Source organism: Nansenia antarctica, assembly GCF_963989245.1.
Source record: "Nansenia antarctica genome assembly, chromosome: 16".
NCBI lineage: Eukaryota > Metazoa > Chordata > Actinopteri > Argentiniformes > Microstomatidae > Nansenia > Nansenia antarctica.
Window position 1 is genome coordinate 1815427 of NC_137686.1, and position 27162 is coordinate 1842588.

Sequence of the window (27162 nt, forward strand, 5' to 3'; positions counted from 1 at the left end):
ACAGGGATAACTCCTTAATAAGGGTTATCATACAGAGTTAACTCCTTAATACCTTTAAGCAAAAGTGGTCTGTTTTCAGATGGCTAGACATATCTGCGGTGTTGGAGAGGATAATTAATGAGGTTAAAAAGTGGCCCTTTTTAAGATAGATGTGTCATTGATAAATGTAAAATAATCACTATTGGTCAAGATCTATCGATAATAGAGTTCAAAATATGGCAACTTCATGTTTATAGTACAAGAGTTGATTGTTGAAATGATTGTGTTGTATGTGTGATTCAGCTCATAGTTAACAGGGCTGGTGTTGTGTTCTAGGCTCAAAACCGCTTCAAAGTTCCTCTGGGCACCAAGTTCTACAGAGTGAAAGCTGTACCATGGAACAAGAAAGTATAATACACCCAAGTTTTGAGCTAAAATGTATGTTTATATTCCATCAAGTTTTAAATAGAATCTTCACTTCATAATTCTCTTTATCAACTTGAAAATGAAAAGAAAGAAGATCATAATCATGCTATTTGGGCTTTCAGTTCAAAATCCCATCTTCCCTGTTTTGTTTAGTTTTTAATCCAGAAGGTTTGTTATTGTGGACCAAATGCTATTACTTTTATTAGGGCATGGCCCTAAACACTGTGGCAGAAAGCCATTATACCTGTGTGTAAATTGAACAAAAAGTATTTGGATGTTATATATTAGTTCTTATCATTATCAGCATTTGTCCTTTTGTGGAAAATACTGTATCATTATCAACATCATTCAAATGAAAATATACATTTATTATAGATGTTTACAGAGGAATGTTCATGGCATGCATATTGATATATTTTCTTTGATTTACTTATTCAGATAAATGTTGTAGTTGGAAATGTAGTTAATGCTGTTTGTTACTCACGACGCAGTATGGCCCTCTGTTAATACTGAAATGTACATTTTGGCCGACTGATAAAAGCAGTCGTCATTGCAATCCTTGAAATGCACTTTCAAAAAAACGCTTTTGTTGATTCAAAAGGGAAGGAATTGCGCTGTCAAAAATAAAATAAAAAGACTACAACAGCACAAAACTTCCCTCTTATCATAGAATATTGATATGTAGAAAGGAATACTTTGTTTGTGACCGTGTTTCATTATTGGATGACATTGTACATTGCCCACAAAATCACACAAGTAACAATAAATGACTGTATTGTAAAAGAATCTAGAGTTTTGAAACAATAAAGGATTGATCCCAAACATGTTCTGCTTTATACTATACTGCTCAGATAGAGTTGCATTTGACAACACCTCCTCTACCAGAATGTTGCATCAGAAATAAAGCCAATATAGCTGCCTGTGAGGACTGCAGGGGAAGCTGCTTTATGTAAATCATCATGTCCCTCCCTGTGTGCCTTTGGAATGCTCCTGGGAACACAGCACTTCTCCAGCTAGAGGACAAGCAGCTCATTCACTACAGCAGGACCACCTGCCAGGCTGAGACCAGGCTGAGACCAGGCTGAGACCAGGCTGAGACCAGGCTGAGACCAGGCTTGTTGGCTTTTCAGGAAATACTCAAATGAATACTCACTTCAAGACCCTTTGATTTGAGATGTACCTTGCAGGCCTACTACTTACTACTTAGGGTATACATTGATTATTTTGAGAACAAAAAAAAAACACTTAGTTGCTTTTCATTTCTGTAAGAGGCATATACAGTATGTGGATGTTTTCTTTTCTAAAGCATGACCGATTTAAAGGTTTGAATAAGCAGTTCAAGATCGAGAAATTAGGTTGACAAATCAGTGTTGAAGTCATTGTCATTTGATTTAGAATTTCTGCTTTTGGGTGAAGCAGTAGTGAATGTGGCAGTGTTGGCACGTGCTGGCAGAAACAGACTTCAAAAAGGCTTCGAACCGGGACCAAAGAACGGTGCGGCCCTCGTGGAGGAGGAAGCACCAACATCACTTTCCCAGTTCACAGCGGGGAGCATCGCAGCCTCTCTGCATAGCGCTCTCTACCATGTGGGGCTAGGGGTGTTTTAACAATGTTTAGCTCTATTTTCTCCGTTTAGCATAAGCCTGTTGTCACATTTGGATGGCTCCTTCATAAAATTGATGGTGTGATTCCCTACAATTTCGGGACAGGCCTGAATGACTAAATATGCAGCACAACATTCGATACCGAGGTGGCTGGCAAGCGACAAGCATGTGCACTGGACAGGCTCTTAGTGTAAATGTTTACAACCCCCCACTGTGCTCCGTGCTGCCGGGAGTCACTCTCATCTGACTAAATGGGATTTAGCATTGCTGTGTGTTGTCTCAGGCGAGCTTCACCCAACAACAGTGTCTGTTTTCAAACTACTTAACATCACAATGTTAGTTGGAGACTGATACAGTACCTTCCTCAGAACTTGTCTCAGCATATTGCCTATAGCTGACAGCCAAAACCTTTTATTCAAGTCAACGTTTCAGAAGGGAGCTACTGTACATGCAAAAAAAGATATGCGAGAAGCCCTTGAAACCAAACAGTGCTATCAGGAATGTTGTCAGTGTCTGAATATTGTGATGACAGTATTTATTCTGAGGAGATTTGAAGGAAAGGAGGCAGTAGGTGGTTGGTGTCCACTATTCAGTTCATTACAGAATAGGAATTTTTAGGATTATAATACAATAAAAGATTTGACAGTGGTATGAAAAATGTATAGAGATTGGATTGTTACATGCATCATTAAGATAGAAAACTGTCAATAGTCATATTGGAATTTAGAGAGAACCTTCTCTGTTTTTGGAATTGAAGATAATTACGTTTTATGACTAATCCTTTAGTTTATGTATGGCTGTCTACACTGTGAATCCGGGACTCTCAGTAACTGAAAACCGTTGTTTTCATGCCATGCTAACCTTGGATGAATGGTGGTCAATAAATAAATAAGTGTAACATGTATATAGCCGTGATGAATAGCAGTCTATTGTCCTGGAACCTGACAAGATTCTCCCAAATCGTAGATTTTGTGACCTCCCAGCAGCTTAAAAAAATAAATCACAGTAGCATAGCATTGTCTGTTATAGATCAGCATGCATTAATGCACAAGGGCTACAAGTTGAATTGACAGACGGATCTCTCCTCAATTCTACTCATAGAGGAACAGAGATCTATGGAAAAGGTAAGGGATAATAAATACTGTTGCTTTGAAATGGTTGAAGCTCAAAGCGCTTTTCATTTTCTTGTCATCAGATGTTTGAAACACTCAAAGAAGGTTTACAGAGTTGTAGTGTATTTGTAATATGAAAACGGTTATATGAAAGATATGACACAAAGAATGTCATGCATGGTGTCTTAGGTTCTGCCTTTTGTGATGCTCATATCTTTCTCTATTTCAAGATCATACGGAAGTATTTCCTCACATCTTTGACACTATGCGAGATGAGGCCCGCAAATAAACAAAGTATTATTCATGGAATAAATATATGCACAAACCCCAAAAAAATTTGATAAATGAAAATGAATGGGAGCGCATTATAGCACTCTTATGTTTGAAAATCAAAAATTAAACGAGTCTGTCGAAGAAGAAGAACCAGTGGCATTAAGGCTGAAACTGCAAACCAAGGAGTAAATCGACTTAATGCCATCACATCTCCCTCTATTCATGCCTGAGAATGGGGTGAGAGAAGAAGATTAGGTTATACATCTGCTGTCAGGAGACCAAGTACAGAACTTCACCTACACACAACGATGATCAAACAGACATGTCTCATATCTTATCCTTTATTGTCCCTTTTCTCACCCTTTCACTCCTGGTTCAGTACAGAACCCCAGACAGGCAGATTTAATGTGTGATGAAATGTCTGAGAAATATGGGGGAAGAAGGAATATCTGGATCTTACATTTTCTTCCCACATGAAAAAAACATAATATCACTATTAGTAACACATATCCACATAAATATGGATAATTCTGAATTAAAACAGTGCTATTTACTGGATTCTTACTGGAAATCGTCTTCCATCCATCTGATCGCATGGTTTTGTTGCTAATTACCGCAATAGAGATAATTCACCATATGAGAAATGAAGCTTTGGGGCTCCTTCACTCTCTGGGAAGAAAGAGTGTGTAGGTTTGGCTGAGTAGCTGTGCCGTGCCCTACGGCAAATAAGGGGAAAGTTCAGTTAGAAATACCAACATGTGTGGTTAACAAGATTTATATCTGGAGTGCAGAATGTATGACAAATAACTCCATGTTAAAGGGCTGCCCAAGTCATTTTCACATTCACTTAAGATTTGTAAGTAATCCTCTCAAATATTGAGTGAACTATTTCATTTGCAATTGAGAATAATTATTCAAATACCAAAACACCACAAATCCCATTGATTTCAGTGCATGACACCATTTTCCATTTCCTCCTCCAAAAACAAACCCAGTAAACATAAAAAAGCTGTTGTTTTATTTAGGTAATCTGGCTGCTTACTGACAAGTAAATAATCAATACGAATAGTTTTCGGAGAGTCTGAAAATAGACCGATTTAAACTGTAACTAACAGCCATGCATTTTTTCCAGCTGCAGTTGAGGAAATGACACCAGCTTTGATGGGTTGTATAGCTTCTGAGATGAGCCTCTTTATGCTGCTCGCAGTTCCATTATGGCTTTGTTGGGAAGCTTGTTTACCTGCTGATAACATACACTGGTGGATTCAGGAGCACCGATCCAAAATCTGCTGCCAAAGTCACTCAAGTCTCATTGTTACTGCAGGAGGACAAGAATGAAATGTTTACGTGGAGGGGAATGCAAATGTGACATCAAACTATGGGACCAATAAGAGATCAGAATAACTTTGCCAGGATTTATTTTTAGCCTTAGTTGCAATGCTAGATCTGTAGTGAGCAGTGCATGTGAGACCTCTGCTGGGTCTGCTGGTTCTGCTGGGTTTGCCGCTTTTCTCTCTGTGTTTTGGATTGTATAGCATTTATTCTTTTTTTTACGAAAATGAACATCCAAGGGGTACATTCTCTGCAAATCATAAATCCAATTCATGTTGAATTGGAATTCAAACTCGTTGATTCTACCACAATGTTACATTGTTGTGGTACAACAAATTTGCGATGCAACATTTAGGTTTATTGCCTAACAGCAACGATAGGATGTTAGTTGTGTCATCCACGTGGCCATGGGATTACTTAGAAACTACTGAGAAATGAAGCACATCCCATAGAAAAGTCCAAACACTTCACATTCCCTCAACATTACATGACATTTTCAGAGTCATTTTAGAATAGAAGCAGTGTTTGCATATCCAAGCCATGGTCCTAGTGTTCCTGGTCTCATAAGGGAACCTGGGTGAAACCTCCAGATAGGCAGGTCTCCAGGGGGCCAGCAGGCCTACAGACGGGGGCTCCGGGGGGCCAGCAGGCCTACAGACGGGGGCTCCGGGGGGCCTGGTGACCCTGTCTGGGGAGGTTAGCAGGAAACACTAAAGAGGGATGGGCAGGGAGATGAGGAGCCACTGAGTGCAAGTGTGTGTGAGGCTGGTGATGGCAGCTGTCAGTGGTTTGGAAGGAGAAGCAGACAGATTGTGCGTTCTGTTGGTGCAGCCAGTTCGCCACCTGGCAGGCTTTTCCTTGTTAGAACTTCTTGTTGTTTTCTGTTCTCGTCTGAGATGTTTCTGTCCCTATCCTCATTGACATTTCAGAGGAGATTGGGATTCGGGATTCGTCTCACTGTTTAAAGCGGTATTTGCGATGAAATGACAAATAGGCACTCTCTGTTCTACAGTATAGGCACAACGTTAATCAACGGTACTTTGTCTCATCTAACGCTATTGAAGTATCCAATGACGTGTGGGGTTAACGGCACTATGTCCATAAAACACATTATCCATAATGGTTTATGACGACTAATTAATCAGGGTATGTAGGCACCCAGACAGAGTGTCAGTTTGATCATCTGAATATTGTCCTTCTCATGATAAGTTATTAAAAGACATTCGTTGACATTAATTAACATGTGTGCAATAAGAAAATAATTAATTCAAATTATCGGTCACCTCTTCCTCTCCAGGAGTCTGATTGACAAGACAAAGTAACGTGCAGAATGCTTTTTCAGAAGCTAACAGCCTGAAGCACCCCTCCTATTAGTTAGTCATTCCCTCGGTATCACACCCGGGATCTGTCATTTCACAATTCCCTTCAATAATGCATATGTGTCGCTCTCACCACTTCACCACAGAGGCTGCCATCTAACAAGTTGATACAGAGCGATGCCATTCACCTCCAGGTTTTAGCTCCGTACAGCAAGCATCTGAAGCAGACGGGTGTAGGATATGTTGTGTTGTGTTGTGTTCTTTCTTTCTTCTCATTTCCAGGGTTCAGTATAATCAAGATTATCTGCTGTAGGATGAGATATCTGAGGATATGATAGATGCCAGTGAACTTTGCAGGCCTTTACGGTAACAATAATATCAATTGTCCCTCCAATAGTGGAATACTTGCACCTCTTCACATTACACAAACATTTCCTGTTGTTTCTCCCACTCCCCTAACTTTGTAGCCACATAGCTACACAATCCCTCACTGGTTTCATGCCATTTTTGTCATATTTTGATGTTTTTGGACAACCATCAAATATTGACTATTCTGGGCCCAAAAAAAAATCTAATTGACTTTTTGGACGAACCTCAGATAGGCAGATAGGATTTGAAAACAAAACATGAGGTTGGTTAAGAGGTTATGCTTTGTAACAGGTATGTAACTTCAAATAAGCTTTTGAGGAATTGTGTCCCGGTTTTATTTATTTTTGGGGGAATGTTTCATGAATGAAGTAGGTAGCACAGGTCAAAGGAAGTCAACTACAGTAGGCCTATATAGGAGGAATGTCCTCAAAGGTAATGCATGAATATAAAAAAATATATACAACTAGCCTAGCTAACATTTTGGTTGGTGTGTTATTACATGCTACATCAACAGACATGGCATGGCACTATGCTACCTCACACTGGCAAGCTAGCTCGCTACATTAGAGTTTACAATCATTTGTAGGCTATTTACTTTAATAGTAGATTCTGTTCAAGTAATTTTTTGTCTGTAATGTTATTGTTACAATTGATCCCCAGAAAGCTACATGCTACTACACAATCAGGATGCTATTGCCTGCTACCCTGAGATCACTCTAGACAATTTGATGGCAGCTACTAGATTGAAATCAAGTGCAACACTGAAACACAACTGTGAACATTTCAAGCCTGCAAACTGCGACACTTTAAATGAATGTGCAATAACACTATGTGCAATATGACAACCCTCGGGTACATAAGGTTCAGAGATAGGAAATGTTAGAATAGGTATAGCATAGCATAGAGTACAGCACAGTGTTTTATTTGTACAGTATAGTATAGTGGATAGTGTACATAGCCTTTATTTATGTAAACCAGCTCTTTTCCCTTCTTTTTTTTCTTTTCTTTTTTTTTCCTAGCACCAGGGGAGCCCCCCCCCCTCCCAAATTTCGTTGTTTGGTACCTGTACTGTATTAATGACAATAAAGACCATTCATTCATTCACTGTGTAGGCCTACATATCACTGTAGAGGCCTACATACTGTATATTTTCAAATCAGGATTTCCACTGTCTATCCTGTTCATCCCAAAACATTTGCTCATTTGTTCATTGTCACAGCTCCTAGAAAGTCCACAGACATGTTTATGTTCCCAAAAAAGAAAAGACAAGAAAGAAAAAGCATCAGAGGTAAGCGTCAAAGCCAGCTGTTGAACTGAAAAGCACACTGTCCAAGTTGGGTGGGTGGGGGGGGGGGGGAGAGAGAAAAACTAAGGTTTTGAGAAGAGGATAGTTTGCACAAAAGTTGCCCTGTGTTGGTTCTGAGTGTGTGGTGTCAGCCGGTCCCAGGCCCTGTGGGCCCTCACCGTCCGGCCGGCTGCGAGACTGACTGTGGCTCAGGACATGGCCTCGTTTGTTCACCCCCCCCCCCCCCCTCCCCTCTCTGAAAAGAGTTATGCTGTCCGTTTTGAATGGACAGCGTTTTTCTTTGTGTGCTCGATCAAAACAGAGGGCAAAGTTAGTCAGCAAGTTGCATAGCTTCTGCATTCTAATTCTTCAAGCCTCTTTTGTATGAAGTTTGAACACAATGTTTTACACTGTGTGTGACCTGACTGGGATGCTGGAGGTAGGAGATTTTTTTTCCCCCAATACAAAATAGAATGAGGTAGAATCTGATTCAATAGTCCACTAGGCTACTTGTCATATTTGAGTGCAAATCTATTTGATATACTCTATACTATAATGTACAGTACAGTGCAGTCATCATGTACTGTAGCCTTGCCATATAGGCTAATGCATACAGACCATGGTACAGTATAGTATACTACAGCTAAAATACAATAGTTATATGCTTTTTATCTGATCTATTTCCTAACCACAAGGTATTTGCCTATGTTTCCCTGGCACTTTATGGTTCAGATTTATACAAGTTATTTACTACAACAGCCAAGCCATTCCTCTGGAAACTAGGCTGCAGATCAAAGGATTGTTTTGATCTCTACTTAGCATATTTGTTTAACCTAGCCAGTGATTCTGAAAAGTGCACAAGCTTTTGGGTGATATGCAGAGCCCCCTTTATCCGTCTTTTTCTTGTGTTAGCTGTGGATTTAAGTACTTTCTGTATTTAGTAGACAACTGGATTTGCCAGCTTTTGAAATTTAGTTGCCCACTGCTAGCAGTCTTGGCACTCAGCTATAGATAACTAGGTATGTTCCACAGCTAATCCTGATCGGCCTTGTAATAGTATTTGTGGACTGTACAGCACTCAATTAGGGCATAATGTGCTATTTTTATTTTCTTTAAGTTGGATTAAATTTGAAATTTGAATTTGTTTTCCCCCCCAGTTTTTATCTACTGTTTACTTTTTAAGCTATTGTTTCACACAGTTGCGAGCAAGCTTCTCTCCTCATACAGGATTGCAAAATGTCAAGCAAAAACAATGTCCAAGCCGTCTAAAAAAATATGCCAGGGCAATCAGGACATTTTTTTGGAAAGCTTAAGAGAATGCATATGCACACAATGCCCTAATTCTCTCTTACTTTGGGCTTGGGAAAAGATGAGCCCAGGTTTATTGGGAGCCAGAAAAGGGGGCAGATGGCTCACAAGAGGGATAAACCTGGGAAGTCATGCTGTAAATGTGTTTTACAGAAAACAATGAAAGGAGCGGACAAAGCGATTGTCGCAAAGTCCTTTGGAAAATGGAAAATCAGCTCTCAGAGGTCCAGGACCATGGAGGAGCCGGATGAGCCGTCCGAGGAGAGCAGGGAGGAGAACCTCTCCAACTGCACCTGTGAGTCTCTGCAAAAAGGCAAGCAACCAAGATGGAACAAGTACCCCCTTTTACTTCTTTCACATTTCAAACACTTCTATTTCTCTCTTGCTTATTTTTTGGATGTGTGGGCCATTTTAAATATTATTGCGGCTTGTTTTTCAATGTGACTCTCTCGTCTCGTCTATCTGGTGAACAAACGAACCACATTGTTGGGCAGGAGAATTCCTTTTGAGGGAAAGTGTGTCTCCAATGATACGGCGTTGCCAGAAAAAGACAAAGCAAAAAATAGCAAACACAAAAACAGTCACAGGTGCATGGGAAAAAGAGAGAACCCAATGAATGGTCAGCGCGGCCCCCAGGAGGTCTTTCACTGTAAGCCAGTTGCGGTGGGTGGACTTCTGACAAGGACATTGGTTAGGAGCCAGGTGGAATGTGTAACTGAGAATGCTCCTGTTTATTCTTTTCACATGCTAATGTGGCTTCTGGGTGACTTTTATGTGGCAAAACTTTTACTTTGAGTCTCCATTTTGTTCATTTCAATACCTACAATTACAATACTGTTTTGATACCTTCTGAGCTCCATCTACCATGTCATGTTATAATTCATGACATCCTACTACATCCTACAAATAGCCAGTGTTGTAGATAATAAAAGCCTCACAATTCTATCTTAGATGGAGGCTAACTAGCGGTATACCTCTCCATTCTTACAGTTATATTAGCATTTTAGCATACTGTACATACAGAAAGAATCCACATTTTAAAAGAGAAGCTCCACATACTGTACAAATGCACCCCTATGTGGACAGAGTAAGAACAGAGCAGTAATTTGGATGACCAACACTGGCCCTCCTGTTTATTCAGGCCAATGGAAGCAGATTTTCGATCCACTTTCCCCAATATTGACCTTGTCTTGTTACCCTCAGATACAGCACATAAAAGGTATCCTCAGCTTTCATTGTAAGTTCAGTCACAAATCTTTGCATGATCTGCCTCTGGACAAATCCACTTCCTGTAAAGGGCAATATGGCACCAGCAGCTGAAAAGCGTTCCATATACCTCCTTGTGTGTAAAGGTCTGTAAATAGCATCAAAGGCATTATCATCTGCGCCTCTACTTAGGATCTCGTCTGCATAGCCACTAAAACAGTCTGTCTCAAAGGACAGTGTTCCTATTTCAGCCCCAACCCTGCAATGACTGTGCGTCCAGGGTAATTATCAGGGAGGAGTGTTGCCAGGCTATAATGCAGAATGCCAGGTGCAACACTTCCACTCTCTCCTGTTTTCAGCAACTAGCTATACAAGCTATAACTAATACGGCCTGTTGTTGTTCAGTGATGAATATACAGTAGAAACTGCTCTTCGTCGGCCATTAATTTTCTTGTCTGTCAAAAAGCAGCATGAAGAGGGAGAAAGTGCAACACTTTGTAGTGCTCCATTTTCCTAAGCCTACTTAGGTTACGTGACTGAGCCATGCTGCTGTGTGAAATTGTATCCCGATACTGGCACTGTATCCTTGTGAGGGTGTCTTGTAAAATGGGTTTACTTAGCTCCTTTGCTGGCATTTTCTGAAGATAGCAAATGCACAAACACTGCCCATGATCGGATTAACTGTACAACAAAATGATGTAACTCTTTGTCTCCCAAGGTTCCTCTGCATTAGTAGAGTGGTCAACTAGTAAAATGTAGCTTTATAGAGCCAATCCTACACAGAGGTCTGCCATAAGACTGTCTAACCTAACTAAGTACTGTACATGACTGACTACAGCTATTCTATAGCTTATCTTGAGCATGAATTGATTGTAAAACATTCTAATTCCACATAAATAAATAAAAAAGTACCATGTTGAACTTTCATGTCTACGTGACCAGCTGAGAACGTGGGCCACCACAGACTTGATCCCCCCACCAAGAGATACAATTACGTTTTCAAACTCTACACCCACTGAATAAGACTTGATGTCAAATTCAAGAGCCAAGTTAGAGATGCTATTGACCTCTTGCATGCACTTCTGCTTTATGATGGGTCTGGAGTTCCCCTGTGAGGTCAGAGGTCATTGTCTGGACATTGTCTGGACTGTAACAAGGTCGTTTACCTGAGTGATTATAGAATAGACCAATACATGCAGTATATTGTGCAAAGTATACAAGGCTACACAAATATAGACCCATTATTTGACATATATCTAAACGTGGTGTATTTTGAATCAAGGTGTGTCAAGACCTTAAGTTAATTACCCGATTTATGATACAATCAGTTGCAATATCTCCATGCATCCAACTTATTTACATTTTAATTACTACTATTACTTATTTATATTTTTGGGGATGTGACCATAGCAAGCCCAATTCCTCCCCTATACTAGAAAGAAGAAAACAGACTGTTTTTCACTGGAGGTTTAGATGCTTGTTTATCACTTTTAAATACCATCATCTCTGCTGAAATCCCCTCTCAAAAGAACCTTTCACTTGCTGGAATAAATTCAAATTAAAATTTAAATCCCTCTTTGCATTTCTTCAGCCTCTTTTAAAATAGCTGCCTCCTTTTAGAAAGCTGTTTATGTAGTGATCTGTTCATAATCCAGTTTGTTTCTCAACAGCGAAAAACACAGAAATCGTATTATCACTATCTTGGAGAGATGATGCGAGAAATCAGGAAGTATATAAATGTCTGGATCTGGGGAAGTTTTTCAATGTGCTAAATCTTAAGAATAAGGCAAAGCCTTTTGATAAAGTACTTGGAACATTAACATTTGACTTGCAAATGATCGATAGTACATTGGACAGAGAATTCAGAATGTTTTGTAATGCTTTTTTTTTTTTTTTAACTACACAATGGCTGTTCCTTGAACAAATAAACAGAAATCTCTATCATTCTAATAGAAAATAAATATATATGCTGGGTAGATACCTCATCAAAATGTTGTTGCATGTGATGTACACCTTTTGTTGGGAGCATATGAAGATGTAACCATTGATGCATGATGATGGTTCAACTGACAAGTCATTCAAATGTCTATAAAAAGCCCTCCTCAATCTCACAAGATGCTCACCTTCTAATGTTTAGTAGAAAACATGATCAAATCAAAAACAAGAAGTCATAAAAACAGAAACATAATTTACATGCAGCGCCTTTTGATAAATATCCAAATGTTGAAATGTAAAATAAGAGGCTATTTGGAAATGTAATTTGCTGGAGCTAGATTGGATTTATTGTTGGGAAACAAATTATAATTGTGTCTCCAGAAAGTTAACAAAGATCTCAACAAAAGGAAATCAATGACCAACCCCATTAATCACTCACAGCTAGCTACTTGTGCTGAAGAAACTTACTTCATAATCAATTTCTTTGTTTTGCTCAAAGGGCATTTGCATTCTCATTCACGTCAGCAAGCTTCCTGCATTGGGTGCAATCAGAACCTTGTAAACCACATTAATGGGAGTTGTATTTTTTCAATGTTCAAGTGTATATCTCTGAATGGTCCTGACGAACAACGCCTGTCATGCACACTGAGTAGAGGGCATTAGAACACCGACCACCATGCCAGAAAGGACTCCAGTTCTTTGTTGATTTAGCCAAGAACAAGTATCAAGGTGGAATATTGTGCCAGCCTCCCTGGGTGTCATGATTTAAGATGGATGATTGGAATATTGACGATACTGACCTTCCAGCCAAACCACAAACAACCCGACTCTTCCAGATGTTCTGCCGCATCAGAGGTTATGACATGGGAGTCAGATTCATCTGAACACTACACGTCACGTCTAGTTGATCTATGACTCGTCACTGACATCCTGACAAAAGCCAGACACACCTGTCGCCATTGTTTGTGGTCACGCTTTTTGGCGGTCCATCCCAGTGGTGCTACACACTGCTCCCCGGGCCTTTGAGGGTGTATTTGTCTCTTTGTCTGTTTGCCTGTTGGAGAGAGAGTCATGACCAGATCCCTTGAGACAGACAAGACCAGATTCTATGAGAGCCAGACCAAGGAGACCCAAACATGGTGAAAGACACTGTTCTGAGACCCTTATATGAGACCAAGACCAGTTCAGATGTGAAAAGATTAGACGGAGGCCAAAACCAAGACCAATCTTAGTGAGAAGTCAGTGAATAGAAAAAAAGAATAGAAGGAATCTTATTTCTAAATGGGTTCTGAGACTAGACTCTCATCTCTTGGATAAGCAAAAAGTCAATGTTCCTGTCAGTCAGTCCATACTCTGATGATATGTCAGTATGGCAGGACTTTCTTTTTGGACTCCAATAACACCCAACCTTGGTTCCGTCTGTTGGAACAGGACTGAACTGAAAAAACTGGACTGAAAAAAAAAAAACAGGTGTGGTGCTGAGGCACAGACGTGTACATTTCAAGCCTGCAAACTGTGACACTTTAAATAACGTGAAACAATATTATTGTGCAGTATGACAACCCTAGTCGTCTGTCTGTATAGTGTGGTGCAGTGGATTGTGTACATGGCCTTTATTTATGTAGACCAGCTCCTTCCCTTCTTGTGAATTTTTTTTTTAAAGTTTTTTTTTCTTTTTTTTTTTTTCTTTCCTAACACCAGGGGAGCCACCCCTCCTAAATTTCGTTGTTTGGTACCTGTACTGTAGCAATGACAATAAAGTCCATTCATTCATTCATTCAACAGTGTTGTTATGAATGGATGCATTGCAAGAGCTTGTGACACCTGCCAATTCTCCAGGGGGTTGTTCCAGAAAGTAGCCTCAATGAGTTTGCCACCTAACTCTCTTAAATATCCTGAAATTACTTCATATTTTCAAGTTCATAAAGAAAGATAGTTTTCTAACTGATAACTAGACACTCCCAACAGTTATGTTGCTAAACTTGAAAATCAAGAGATATACAGGAAGGACCTGGATCATAGTGATCCTCTTTTCAGGAACAGATTACCAGGTGATGATCAGGTGATGTTGTACTGGAGCTTATTCATGTAGCTTGTGCAGCACTGTAGCACCTGAAAAGATGCAATGAGTTTAATGAGGTTGATGAAGCGTTGGAGTGTGCCTTTAGAATGTAGTGTAAGGTCGCCCACAGTTATACAGCAGTTACCCTCAAGAGGATTTCTGGGTAGTACTAATCTACTAATTCTAGTGACATGCGGTGAAGATAATGATCCCCATGACACTGTACTGTATTTTCAAAGTAATATTCCGCTGTCTGTTGACATCAACATAAAGATAGTTACACATCCTGGAGCCATATCAACAACATGTACTTATGTTTGGTTGCTCCTATTTGCATATGCAAATTGACTTTTTAAAATTTTAATTCAGTCCTTTTATGTGACTCTTTCTCTGATGAACAAGGCATCAAGTGGCTGCACAATGGCGGTGGGATAAGTATATGGGGTTTGCACTATCACCACAATGAGGTGATTGCATGTTCATCTTATTTGAGACTAATTTTTAAGCATTTTATTTTAAATTAACCTCAGTTTATTGTCGATATTAAAGTTCTATCATGTTCAATGGCATGATGAATATTCATGACTACTGTGTTGTATTGAATGGAAACTGGAACTACTAGCGTTGGAACTGGGGGAGAGAGGGGGAAGCTAAATTGCTGGTTGATCTCATAAAAAGATAAAGTTTTGTACTTACAGTGTATTAGAAGAATTCTGGAAAACATTGTATTTGTGTAGGTTTCACAGAGGCATGTACGGTGCTCAAAAACAATGGGGTGCTTTGACATTTCGCTTTGCTTACATAATTTGCAGCAGAATGCAAAAAGCTTTTAGACACAGATGTGACCCATTGTAATACTTTTCTAAATGCAATCAAACACTTTCTACAAACATGAACAGGAGTTTTTAAATGTGAACCCTTGTCTGACATGTAATTTCATCCAACCCACTCCTCTTTCATTTCTCCACTAACTCACCCCAGTTATGCGCATATTTCCTGTTGATGAAATAGTTTAGCAAAAAAACACTAGTTCATGGTTCATGGTGGCTGGGATATAAACCTTTTTGCAGATTAATCAAGTACAAATCATGATTGTGTCGGGCTGAAGAAAAATACATTGCATTTTTTTGCAATGTTGGCCTGAAACCAAGCTATAATTTGTTCTTACCACACTATGTTCAATATGATTGTTCTCATTTGGTCCAGATTGCTCCTCAGTTAAGTTGATCCTCCTTAGGCTTTTGTTTAGTTTTCATGTCCCTCTCCTCATCCCGTTGTCTTCCCATAGGTCAGAACATGAGGTAATCACTACATGAGGTAATCACTACTTTCTTGGACAAACGCATATGTACCTTCCCATTGTGATTGTGAAAGAACACGCTTTTATTATTTGATAAGGTGCTTAAAAGAGATTAAAGTAGCTCTCCGCTTTCATATGTTCGAGCCGTCATCAGGCGTGAATAGTGCAAGAAACCAAAGAAAAAGGGAAGAACACAACAGTCTTTGCCAGTTCCTCTGCTCAGTACGTACCATGAAATGGCTCTTGAAGACAGTTACAAAATTAGACTTTCAAATGAGGTATTAAACAAGGTGATGATCAACTGCCAAACCTTAAGTAATGATATGGCCCAATCCTCCCGGTCCCAAGCCTTGCATAACCAAATACGCAGATGACCAAAAAAAAAAAAAAAAAAAAAAAGCACTGAAAATACATTATTACACATTGTGTTCACACGTCAGCCCCTGGAGACTGAGGGGGGGGGGGGCATAACCGAAAGATAAGCATGTTTGGGTGGCCCCTACCATCAGCTGGGAGGGGGGACGCTTGGATCTCTAAAGAGGCCCCTTATGGGTATCACTTATTTTGAAGACTAAGCCACGGCCCCCTACCCCCATGCAACCCCCCCCCACACACACACACTCCCTCTGCCCCAGGCTCCACCCAGAAGTGTGGCTCGCCTTTGTCATTGTAATCTGGCCCCTGTTTGCTAAACGCTTCCACTGTTTACTCTCTACTACAGGGGGGCTACAGGGGGCTACAGGGGGGCTTGTATTAACTTGTATTAACAGGAGTCAGCAGGACGTGCGGGGTGACATCACTGCGGCTGGGGGCTTTTGTAAGCTGCATTTGTGATGTCTCGAGGCCCCCTTTCTTCCTTTCTTCCCCCCTCCTCTCTCTCTCTCCCTCTCTCTCTCTCTCTCCCTCTCTCTCTCTCTCTCTCTCTCTCCCTCTCTCTCTCTCTCTCTCTCTCTCTCTCTCTCTCTCTCTCTCTCTCTCTCTCTCTCTCTCTCCCCAGGCCTGTCTAATGCATGAGCTAACTCAGGAGCCTAACATGGCCTACAGGGAGGAATTACACCTAATTACTTAAATAACTGCTAGGTAGCAGCCTTCCTTAGTCACCAAAAATAATTTCCATGTCTCTGCTCTTTTACTGAGAGCCAGTCCCCCGGTAACAGGAAAGGTTTCAGACAAAAGATATATTTTTTTCCCTCATCAGTCAATAGTGGAGGAGAAATAAAGAAGACAGACAGGTACTAACATACAAAAAGAGAAAAAATCAAATTAACAGACCACGGCTTTCATGACATATACTTTGGTTGTTGTTGCCGTAGCGATAAAGTCGCAGACATTGAAACTGGTCTGTTGAGCCATTGTTATCATGCCCGGCCATCTGCTGCCGAAGAGTGACATTCCCTCTCATTTGCATGATGAGTGATATATGGAAGCTTGGGAGCGCATATGCCCCCCGCTCCCCCCGCTCCCCCTGCTCCTGTGACAAAGCAAGTGAAAGTTTCTGCAGCATAATACAAGGGGACAAAAAATTAAAAAAGGACAAAAAAGACACATAAATCTGTGTGTGTGTGTGTGTGTATGTGTGTGATTGAGTGTGATTGTGCATGATGCTCAGTGAGTGTGTGTGTGTGTGTGTGTGTGTGTGTGTGTGTGTGCGCGCGTGTGTGTGTGTGTGTGTGTGTTTGGTTGTGTGTCTTCGTGCGTGCGTGCATGCGTGCGTTCGCGCGTGTGTGCCTGCGTGTGTGTGTGCCTGCCTGTGAGTGTGAGTGTGAGTGTGTGTGTGTGTGTGTAGAAGCGAACGCATGCATCTGCCTTCTTGTGCGCCTGTTTGTGTGTTTTGCGGATGTGGGAGTAGAAAGAGGAGGGGGGTTGGTTGCTGTTGATGTGCAAATGTGCATCATATTGAAGGGCTGTGAATGGGGAGGTGTGACGTAAAAAGGGACCCGAACGCAGGTGCTTATCTCCAGGCTGTCAAAGGCACAGTATGTCATATTCCTGGGGACTACCTTTCAAAGCCACAGCACCAGCTCGGCCATCAAGAGACTGGGAGGAAATCAAACTTTGTGGATCACAGAAGTAGGTTTGTGTCAGAGTTCTTTTATATTAATACTGTGGTGGTGGTCAGTGTTTAGTTGATTTTTGTCATCGACATTATGCTCGGACCGTGGTTGCAAAGGACAAGCATTTTCTGTCGCTCCTGTTGTTTGATGTTGTCATTCGATTTCATGAAAAGGCCTTAAATGTACTGTTGTTTTTTCAAAGTTTACTTATTTTGCTCGTTGCAATGATAGTGAGTTATATTGTACAGTATAGTATAGGACTTGTATTAATGGGTCATCTCTGAGTTGTCTATGCACAGTTGTCTATACAATATGGAATATAGAGCTAATAATTGCTTGTTATTTTTGATTAGATTGAACTATTCTACTCAAGAAAGTGTTTCTCTAATAAATACAGGATTGTTGGCTATGATATGTGTCAGTGTTCTTAAAAAGCAGCATAGAAAATGGAAATAAAGAGTGCAGATTCTGCTCAGGGTGACAGACAGTTACAGAGGAGATTAAATGGCTCAAACTGCTTTTTAAGAAGCATGACCTATTTTTGATCATCCAGATAACATTAGATGCTGTCTACCTAAATTAAACTCCTAGCGTTTGTGTAGTGAGTATAAGCTAGTCTTAGAGGAACACATGTTAGTATTGTGTATAGAGACAAAGCATTGTCAGGTTGGGGGCGGCTTTCTCTGTGACAGCTGTATACACAAGAATATCCAGCCCTAATGCACTTAAACTTCTACAATAACATGTGAATCTGTTGTTGAAACAGTTTATTACATCTTGTGGACGTGGCCTATATATGACTTTAGAAGACAGTAGCTAGCAAAGACACAAGTTGTATGGATATTTGTTGAAATCCTGTTGCATTACATAAATGTTGTATATGTAGTTATAGTTATAGATATAGTTAGTAAGGCTTTTTTTAGGCTTTGGTGTGACACACGGTCAAATGTTCTACTTGAACAAACTCTGAGGAGACACAGTACTCCAAGGTATCCGGGGCAACCATTGATTTAGTGGGAAGAAGTCATGTTGGAAAAGTTGATCATTTACCAGTTGGCCTACTCAGGATACATAAGGCTACTCAGGATCCATAAGGCTAGGCATACATGGGCTAAGGATGGATACATAAGGCTAGGCATACATGGGCTAAGGATGGATACATAAGAATAGATACATTGCATTTGTTCTAGTTTGGAAGAAAATTAATGCATTTTTACTAATAAAGATTTTTGCGTAACAACTTGTGGCTGACATGTAAGAAATGGTCAGGACTGCTCATTAATGCTGTTACTGATCTTTCTTTAGGCCCTATGATTGAATATATTTTTCAGACATAACATTTGTTGGTAAGGATTCTGTAATTGGATTAGTGTACTTTAAGTAGTCAAAATGTTCCCTTCAGTGGCTTTGTAGAAATTCTAATATTGTTTCAGTGGTTATTTTTGTGCAGTCCTCTTTGGTCTTTATCACTTAAGGTAAGTTAACATTTAGCTGACCATTTCATGTATTATGACGGAGTTTTCAGTGATCTCAGAGATTTTCAGAGATCAGATATTGGAGAGCTGTTACAAAAACAGGCCATTACGATACCATTCCAATCACCAGGCCTTCCTATTACCAACTGCATCAGGCTCAAGCTTTTCAGATGGTTTTCAATTCCATCTTGAGAAGTGACATTTCTACAAGGTAAAGAGACACAACCAATACAATATAACATAGATAATAACCAAAACGAATCATCTTCAAAGTTCAAATACAAAGAATTGGAGACGTGTCTGTCATCGTTACAAAAGCAACAGTCTGAAGCTGTGACTGGTCTTTCCTTTGATGCGTTTCTTGTAATTCTACAGAGTTGAAAGACTGATGTTACATTAGTGTTACTGTAAGTAAACAGACAGAATTACACCTCTAGCCACTTTGACATCAGCCCCTTTCTGCTCCAGGTAGACTGATGCATCAGCCCCTTTCTGCTCCAGGTAGACTGATGCATCAGCCCCTTTCTGCTCCAGGTAGACTGATGCATCAGCCCCTTTCTGCTCCAGGTAGACTGATGCATCAGCCCCTTTCTGCTCCAGGTAGACTGATGCATCAGCCCCTTTCTGCTCCAGGTAGACTGATGCATCAGCCCCTTTCTGCTCCAGGTAGACTGATGCTGGTTCAGTTGCTACACAACAGGGTCATCTACCCCTCTCTGCCCTGCTCCTCATCATGGAGACAGGAACTGTCCAAGGTACCTAGTAAAGCTTGTGTTGTGCTGAAGGAGAGTGAGAGCACTCATCTATGTGGAGTTCTAATTGGGAGTATCTCATTATTACTCAATCTAATTGTATGATGATAATAAGTTGATTATTATAAGTGATATTAAGTACCCCTCATGTGACAGGATAGCTTTGCAATTTGCAGTCCACAAATGTTTTTGTGTACCTAACAACATAGATTAGAACTATGAAGCGATTCAGGTTTTAGGGAAGATTTTAGTTTTGGATTTTCCGAATTAAGAGGTGGTCCAAAATATTTTGGAGGTTAAAGTATTCAGTTGTGAAATACGGCAAGTAGCATAGAGTTTTAGCGAATAATTGCTGAAAAATGTTCAGTGTATTCAGTGTCAATCCAACAGGCATTGTGTTACCTGTTTTTTCCCCCACTCAAACTTCACTTAGTTAATCCAGGAAAATGAATTATGTGGATTTAATTCAGCAAGGTTTCAGAAATGTTCCATCTGCTGTTGAGCAGCTGGTGAACGGATAAATGTAATTAATTACTTAACTTTTGAACAGTATTCCAGAAAAACAGTGCTGTTTGTGTATGATTGGAAATGAATTGAAATCCTAAATACACAACAGCAATATGCATGTGTTATAACAATGCTAAATAAACCTTTCTGCTGTAGCATGGCTTTGTTTTGGGCCTAATTGCTATCAATTGCCAACAAATATTTTTCCCAACTATTTTCTACACAATCCAGGATATCCAAAATACTTAGGTATCTTAGAGTTCTACATGTGTATGGTTTCACAGATGAGACATAAAAGGACTGGTTTATATTAGTAACCAATATTTTTCCATCAAACATATCAGATTAATTTGAAACCCACAATTGGTAAAGTGTATGAAATGGATTCTGAATAATGATAAAGCATTAATCCTCAGAAGGTCAGTGTACTAAAGGTTATATACTGTATATCACATGCTCTTGTAGGTCTGTGTAGGATATACTATAGAATCCTGGATGTCATTCTGCCATTTCATTTTGTGATGTATAGAAGTGAGGTATTTGATGATTAACATGAAATATTAAAATGCTTCTAAATTATAAACGTGTTTTTAACCTATCCTTGATATTTGCGATAGCTTGATCTAAATTCAGATCGATTTTTTATTTTAAACAAGAGTATATGAGAAATATCGACATTTTAGTAAATAGTTGTATATGCCTAACATGGTAGGGCTATAAGCGATGTTCCTAATTAAAATGACATGGGATTTTTTTCTCCGCTCTTTTCCCCCCAAAATAAAAATTTCACCATTTTACCTTGATTGTAATGTTACCTCATTGGCTGCGGCTGGGTTTGTTGGCCTAACTATAAAGGATCTGCTTGTACCCTTGTGGGTTGGGAAGAATTAGGATTTATGAATTTATTTTCTCTGTTGTATTGTTTAAACAGCTTTGGTTTAGTTTTGATCCCTTCCTCTTGCCTTTGAGGCCGTTCCACGGTGTCAGCTGTTGACTGATAGTAAGAGAACTGCCTCACAGTGTGAATGAAAGAAAACTAGCGGTTGGTAAACACTGATAAGGGATAAATAGAAAGCGGTCAGGCAGAGATAGTTCTGTGGGAGCCCAGATTGTGTGCGGTCTGTTAAAATGAGATTCTGAGCCTGTCCTTTTTATTCTTCCTCCCCCCCCCCCCCCCCCTCCCCCTCCCCCTGTGCTGTGTTTGTCTGGAACATCTCCAGTGACCCTGCTCGGCAGTCCCAGGCTGCACTATTCTCTTTTTGTGTTGTGTTTTGTTTTCTAACAAGGGTCAAGTTGGCCGATAGACATGTCCCTGATGCTTATGGACAGCTGTCATGACTGCAAGTACTTACAATAATTCATTTTGCACAGAATTATAGTTCTGCAACCAGAAACACAGCATCAGGGAAATAGCAGAAATAAAGTAAAATGTGTCAAACATTATCATGAAATGTCTAGCCTTTATGTTTGGTTTGACATTTATTGTCCCATGGTTCCACTCCTTGGTTTCTTGTCAATTTCTTCCAGTATTTTGTAGGCTTACTGAGTGTGGAAAGTTTTGGAGTGAAGCGAATTTGGAAAATAATGGAAAATTGGAGTGGTTTTTAGTCATTCGAAAAAGCTTACAAAATGTTGAACAAACTAAAGACAGAACACAATATCCTAGATACTGCACAGTACATACTTACATACACAAATGCCTGTCGGTACATAGGTTGTGTACATATATGCATATGTATAAAATATCCATACATACATATATACTGTACATAAGTACATATACTGTAGTTACATACTAGGGAGTGCACAGTATATATATATATATATATATATATATATACACACATATATATATATATATATATATATATATACACACACACACATATACAGTATACATACATACATACATACATACATATATACATACTTTCATACATAATATGTGCATATGTACATAAATACATAAATAAATAAATACATACGTACATACATACATACATGGCTTTGACATTATTATGATACACATAATACGTAAAATATGTGTCTAAATACATATAACCTTATCATATTCATACAAGAGAATATCATCCTCATACCCAACATTGAATATCTCAAAGGCAATGTTTTATTCAACCTTTTTTTAGGGCCAATCTGTTCATTCTTTTGGTCATTGATTTTTTGGGGGAATCCATCTTTTATGTGATTAAAAAGACCTTCAGAGGTCTTACCTTGAGGGTCACCATGTGGTGTATTTACACAGAAAATAATTCAGCCCATTGTAGCCCGGCAGCTAATGAGATTGGTCGTTAAGTGAATGACACAAAGGCTACAAAAAAAGCTTAGCGGCTCCGTTGAATATCAGTGTCCCTGCACACACACACACACACATGCACACATACACACACACACACACACACACGCACACACACACACACACACACACACACACACACACACACGCACACACACACACACGCACACACACTACGCGGCAGCGACACACTGGACTACTCTCCCCCACCTCGACTTCCTTCTCCACCATCACCTCCTTGATGTTACTATGAAAGGCAAAACAAAGGGTAAAAGGGGCATGGTAAGTCAGCCTAACAATTCCACCCTGTCGGAAATGTTAATGTGAGTGTGTGTGTCAGTGTGTGTGTGTGTGTGTGTGTCAGTGTGTGTGTGTGTGTGTGTGTGTGTGTGTGTGTGTGTAGATGTACGAGCGAGCGGATCTGTGCCTGTTTAGTGAACGCAGTGCTTTTTAGTCTCAGGGTAAATAGGCTCTCGACAGATAAGTAGATTCATGAAAGGTTACTGTAGCGCCTCAGGAAACTGTCACCTCCAGAGATGTCACAGAACGTGACGGAGGAGAGGGGCACCACATGTAGTACAAACTGGGCTTCCTTTGCTCCTTACTCACATTCAGTAACTTTACTGGCGACCAATCCGGGTTGGGCGGGTGTTATTTGAGGGGGGGGGGGGGGATTGGACTTTTCTTGAACTTCTGTTTGACTGGCTTCTTCTTCTTGGTCGTGTTTACCTCCTCAGCCCTTCATTCTGAGACGCATAATAAAGTTAGGTTATTAAAGTCACATCATATTTGTGTTGTTGCTGTTGTTGTTTTTACAAGATTAAAACAACGATTCCTAGATAATTGTTCTCCTATTGAGACGCAGTGCTGTGGCTCTTCTTGTCAAACGGATCTTGTTGAATCCTGTCCAGGCGCTGTCCAGGTGCTGAAGTACACACTCTGGTACACACTCTGACCGTTGTCTTAGAGGAAGGTAATAACAGAGGACAGTAATGCATTCAGACCGCTCTTCTCAGTTAGGTCTCAAGGTTACCAATGACTTGATTGGCTGGAATTAATTCAATATCTAGATCATTTTATTTTTGCAATTGGTAACAGTAGCAGGCTAATGTACGTTGTGGCAGAATGCATTCTATACCATTTCATTAAATTAAATTAAAATTATTACATTAAATTATCACACTCTCAGACTGGAAAGTGGGGTAAAGTCCATATTTTAAAAATTGAATCCTAGAGTTAAAATGTACATTTTGTTAAAGATTATTCATTTTATTGATGCATATAATCATAATCATGGACCATCTGCTGACCTGGCAAACTAGGTTCCAACTCACAACACAGCTGTACTAACCTTAGTACAGTTATAAGTACAAAATAAGGGCTTAACTCTGCTATTCCAGAAGTGTGTGTGTGTGTGTGTGTGTGTGTGTATGTGTGTGAGTGTGTGTGTGTGTGTGTGTGTGTGTGTGTGTGTGCGCACGCGCGTGCATGTGTGTGAGGAGATTGTACGAGTGTTGGATAATGAATTAATAATGAATTTAGATCATCTAGGCTGTGATTGCTTTGATAAGTACAAGTACAGTATTAGACAATAAGGCATGCGCTGAGCAAACTGAGCCGTTTGATTACACGTTCTGATGACAACATTCAGTTCTGAATGTATACACATCGCCATGGTTACGGGCATTTCACCACACGACTGCATTTCACGTCCTCTCGGTTCAGAATACTATTGGAAACGGGCCTTATTTCACTATAGAAGGTAAACGGGCCTTATTCCACTATAGAAGGTGACCGTTCCCCAAAGTATTGTATTTTGCATATATATCTACAGTACATAACAACAATGTCGTAAACAATCTTTTGTGCATATTTTATATTTTTTCGGCGAAATAAGACTTCACCATTAGGCCTCTCTGTAATGCATGCAATACTTATGTACAACTCATTCCAAACCAAGCTTACGCCGACTGAGCATTCATATGCCAGGGGTAAATCCCAGTTAACAGGCATTTCTACTGGCATGACTTAAAGGACTAGAGTTTGTAATCCAGGTGGCCAGGGGATGTTGCCACACAGTGGCAAAAATCACTTAAAACTCCCCTAACATCCTGAGCCATGGGGCTCCGTGAGCTGGGAGATTTCTCTGAATTGATGACAGCACAGCTATATCAGCTCTGTTGTGTTTGTGTGTGTGTGTGTGTGTGTGTGTGTGTGTGTGTGTGTGTGTGTGTGTGTGTGTCTGTGTCTGTGTGCGTGTGCGTGCGTGAGTGTGCGCGCGTGCGTGTCCATATGCATGTGCGCGTCTGTGTCTGTTTGTGTGTGTGTGTGTGTGTCTGCCTGTCTGTTGGACTCTCTCTCTCTGTCCGTGTGTGTGTGTTTATTTGGATAATTGACTTCCTTTATATACTCCATTAGAAAGAGTGGGAGCCAGCTAACATGAGACCTTGACAGATTGGTATTATCCCCCTTTTGACAGGGCGAGAGAATAGTATTGGGAATTCAGCCTCCCATCTGTATAAGCATAAATAAATGTTTGTAGCTGGAAGTAAAGGATAGTGACCTCTATTTCAACAGCCGTAGACTCTGTCTCTTCATTAACCAACTGAGGTGGCTAGCTGAATCCTTTCATGTGTTACCTTTTTGCACCTTTTGGACTCTGTATGAAGTGCACAAAATGTGTGTGTGTGTGTGTGTGTATGTGTGTGTGTGTGTGTGCGTGTGTGTGCACATGTGCCTATATGCATGTGTGCATGTGTGCATCTGTGTGTGTGTGAGTGTGAGTGTGTGTGTGTGTGTGTGTTTTCAGTGTACGTGTGTGTGTGTGTGTGTGTGTGTTTTCAGTGTGTGTGCGTGCGTGTGTGTGTGTGTGTGTGTGTGTGTGTGTGTGTGTGTGTGTGTGTGTGGAGGACAGAGGAGCAGAGATAGAGTGGAGTTGTTTAATGACAGGAACAGCTGACTCATTTAGAGAGAGCAGTGAAAGGTAATTAACCCTGGGAAAACTACAGCTGCCATGCGAGCTGTTCACTTCAGCGCAATCTGATTAGGAATCAGCGGTAGAGTCGCTGGCTGCTTTCAGACACTCTGTACGAGGTAAACTTTTGCCTTCGCCCTGAAGGGCCCCAGAGCACAGGAGACCTGGCTTTTGTGGCGGGGGGGGGGGGGGGGGGGGGGGGATTAGCTCGAACGGTTACTACGTTTCTCCAAATTACCGACCACCTGGTAGCATTCATGCACCCTCCTCTATTGAAAGGGCCTCCTTGGGCATGAACAATGGCTTGGATTACTCTGTAGTGAGGACAGACACTGGGGCTGGAACTTCTCCCCCCCAAACACCTGTCCCTGAATTAGTCGGGTTTTCCAAAACCATGTTCACTGATTATCTTCAAGATGCAAACCACTGTAACAGAGCACTGAGGTATTGACGGATTGTGTCTGTGAGACAGAAGTGGAATCAGTGAATCATTATCAAGAGCATATATGTGACACGGTTTAGTGTTTTGGCCCACATGTCGGCAGCCAAATCAAAATGATTTGGACTTGTATTTCGAATCACGGGAATACATTTCAACGTTGTTGAAAATCACAACACACAGTCGCTAGTCAAGCCAAAATGCTACAACGCAATGGATTGGGTGAGTAATCTTCCACTGCTACCTAGTGAACTAGAACACTACTTTACATTGTTAGCAGACTCACAAAACAAGCCGTGTTAGTTGACTAGCGTTGTGTCATTGATTTTCAACAACGCGGGACTGTATTCACTTTTTCCGAAGGAAATGCCCGAACATTAAATCGGATGCCGACATGCGAACCAAAACGCTAGACCGTGTCACGTTTAAGGCCTTTGCACACCAATGCGTGCGTTTACGCCTGCGTATTTTTAATCCGTCATCCGAAAAAAAACGTTACGCACAGAGACCTTGCACACCGGTCCGTTGCGTTTTTTTACGTTGCGAACTTTCGCAATATGCACTCTACATGTTGTAATATTGTGGCATTTCTTTACTGTTTGCCATCTGGTCTAGGAATACCCAGGGAGACGCAGACAGCAGAAGTAGAATAGAATAGAAAAAGAAACCGCTATAACCAGCTGAATGATGTATGATGCACTGGCAGTCTGTGACCGTGTGCACCTGGCCGGACCCTGCCCTTCTGCCTGAGTTTGAGTAGGATGCTGCCCAAATGAATGTTATTGTTTAGTGCCGTACGCTTTCGTGGTATTATATTGTGTGAATTATCATCTGTATGTTGTTTTCTTTCACTCGACTAACCGCCGAGATAATACTTGAGACATGTACTTCCGTAAACATTAATCCAACTGTCCTGCAGTTGTAATTTGACGATGTGTCCCAGTCTATACCATGGCGGAGTGGTCAAAAACTACTCTCAAAAGGCTTTTGACGGACGCGAAAAACGCAGAAAATCGAACCTGTTGCGTTTTTTTTTTTTGACGGACGAAATATTACGGATTGGTGTGCAAGCGTGGTTGACACAACATGAGTTCTAATTATTTTTTTTAACGGACGTAAAAAACGCGCGTAAAAAAC

The 27162-nt window shown here is 40.5% G+C and overlaps 2 protein-coding genes across 5 annotated transcripts in view; both read left to right on the forward strand.

The window, feature by feature from the left end:
• The window catches only part of rb1cc1 (RB1-inducible coiled-coil 1), a 42009-nt gene extending 40791 nt beyond the window's left edge, over positions 1-1218 (forward strand). For all 4 annotated transcript variants that reach the window (XM_080546683.1, XM_080546682.1, XM_080546684.1 and 1 more), the window contains exon 24: positions 316-1218. In XM_080546683.1, the coding sequence (XP_080402809.1) occupies positions 316-393 (78 nt within the window). In that variant the 3' untranslated portion in view covers positions 394-1218. The remainder of the gene's footprint in view (positions 1-315) is intronic.
• A 6881-nt stretch (positions 1219-8099) lies between these two features.
• st18 (ST18 C2H2C-type zinc finger transcription factor) overlaps positions 8100-27162 on the forward strand; it is a gene marked incomplete at both ends in the record, with an annotated part of 55583 nt that continues 36520 nt past the window's right edge. The window contains 2 exons of the mRNA XM_080546539.1: positions 8100-8138; positions 9161-9320. Coding sequence (XP_080402665.1) covers positions 8100-8138; positions 9161-9320 — 199 coding nt within the window. The remainder of the gene's footprint in view (positions 8139-9160; positions 9321-27162) is intronic.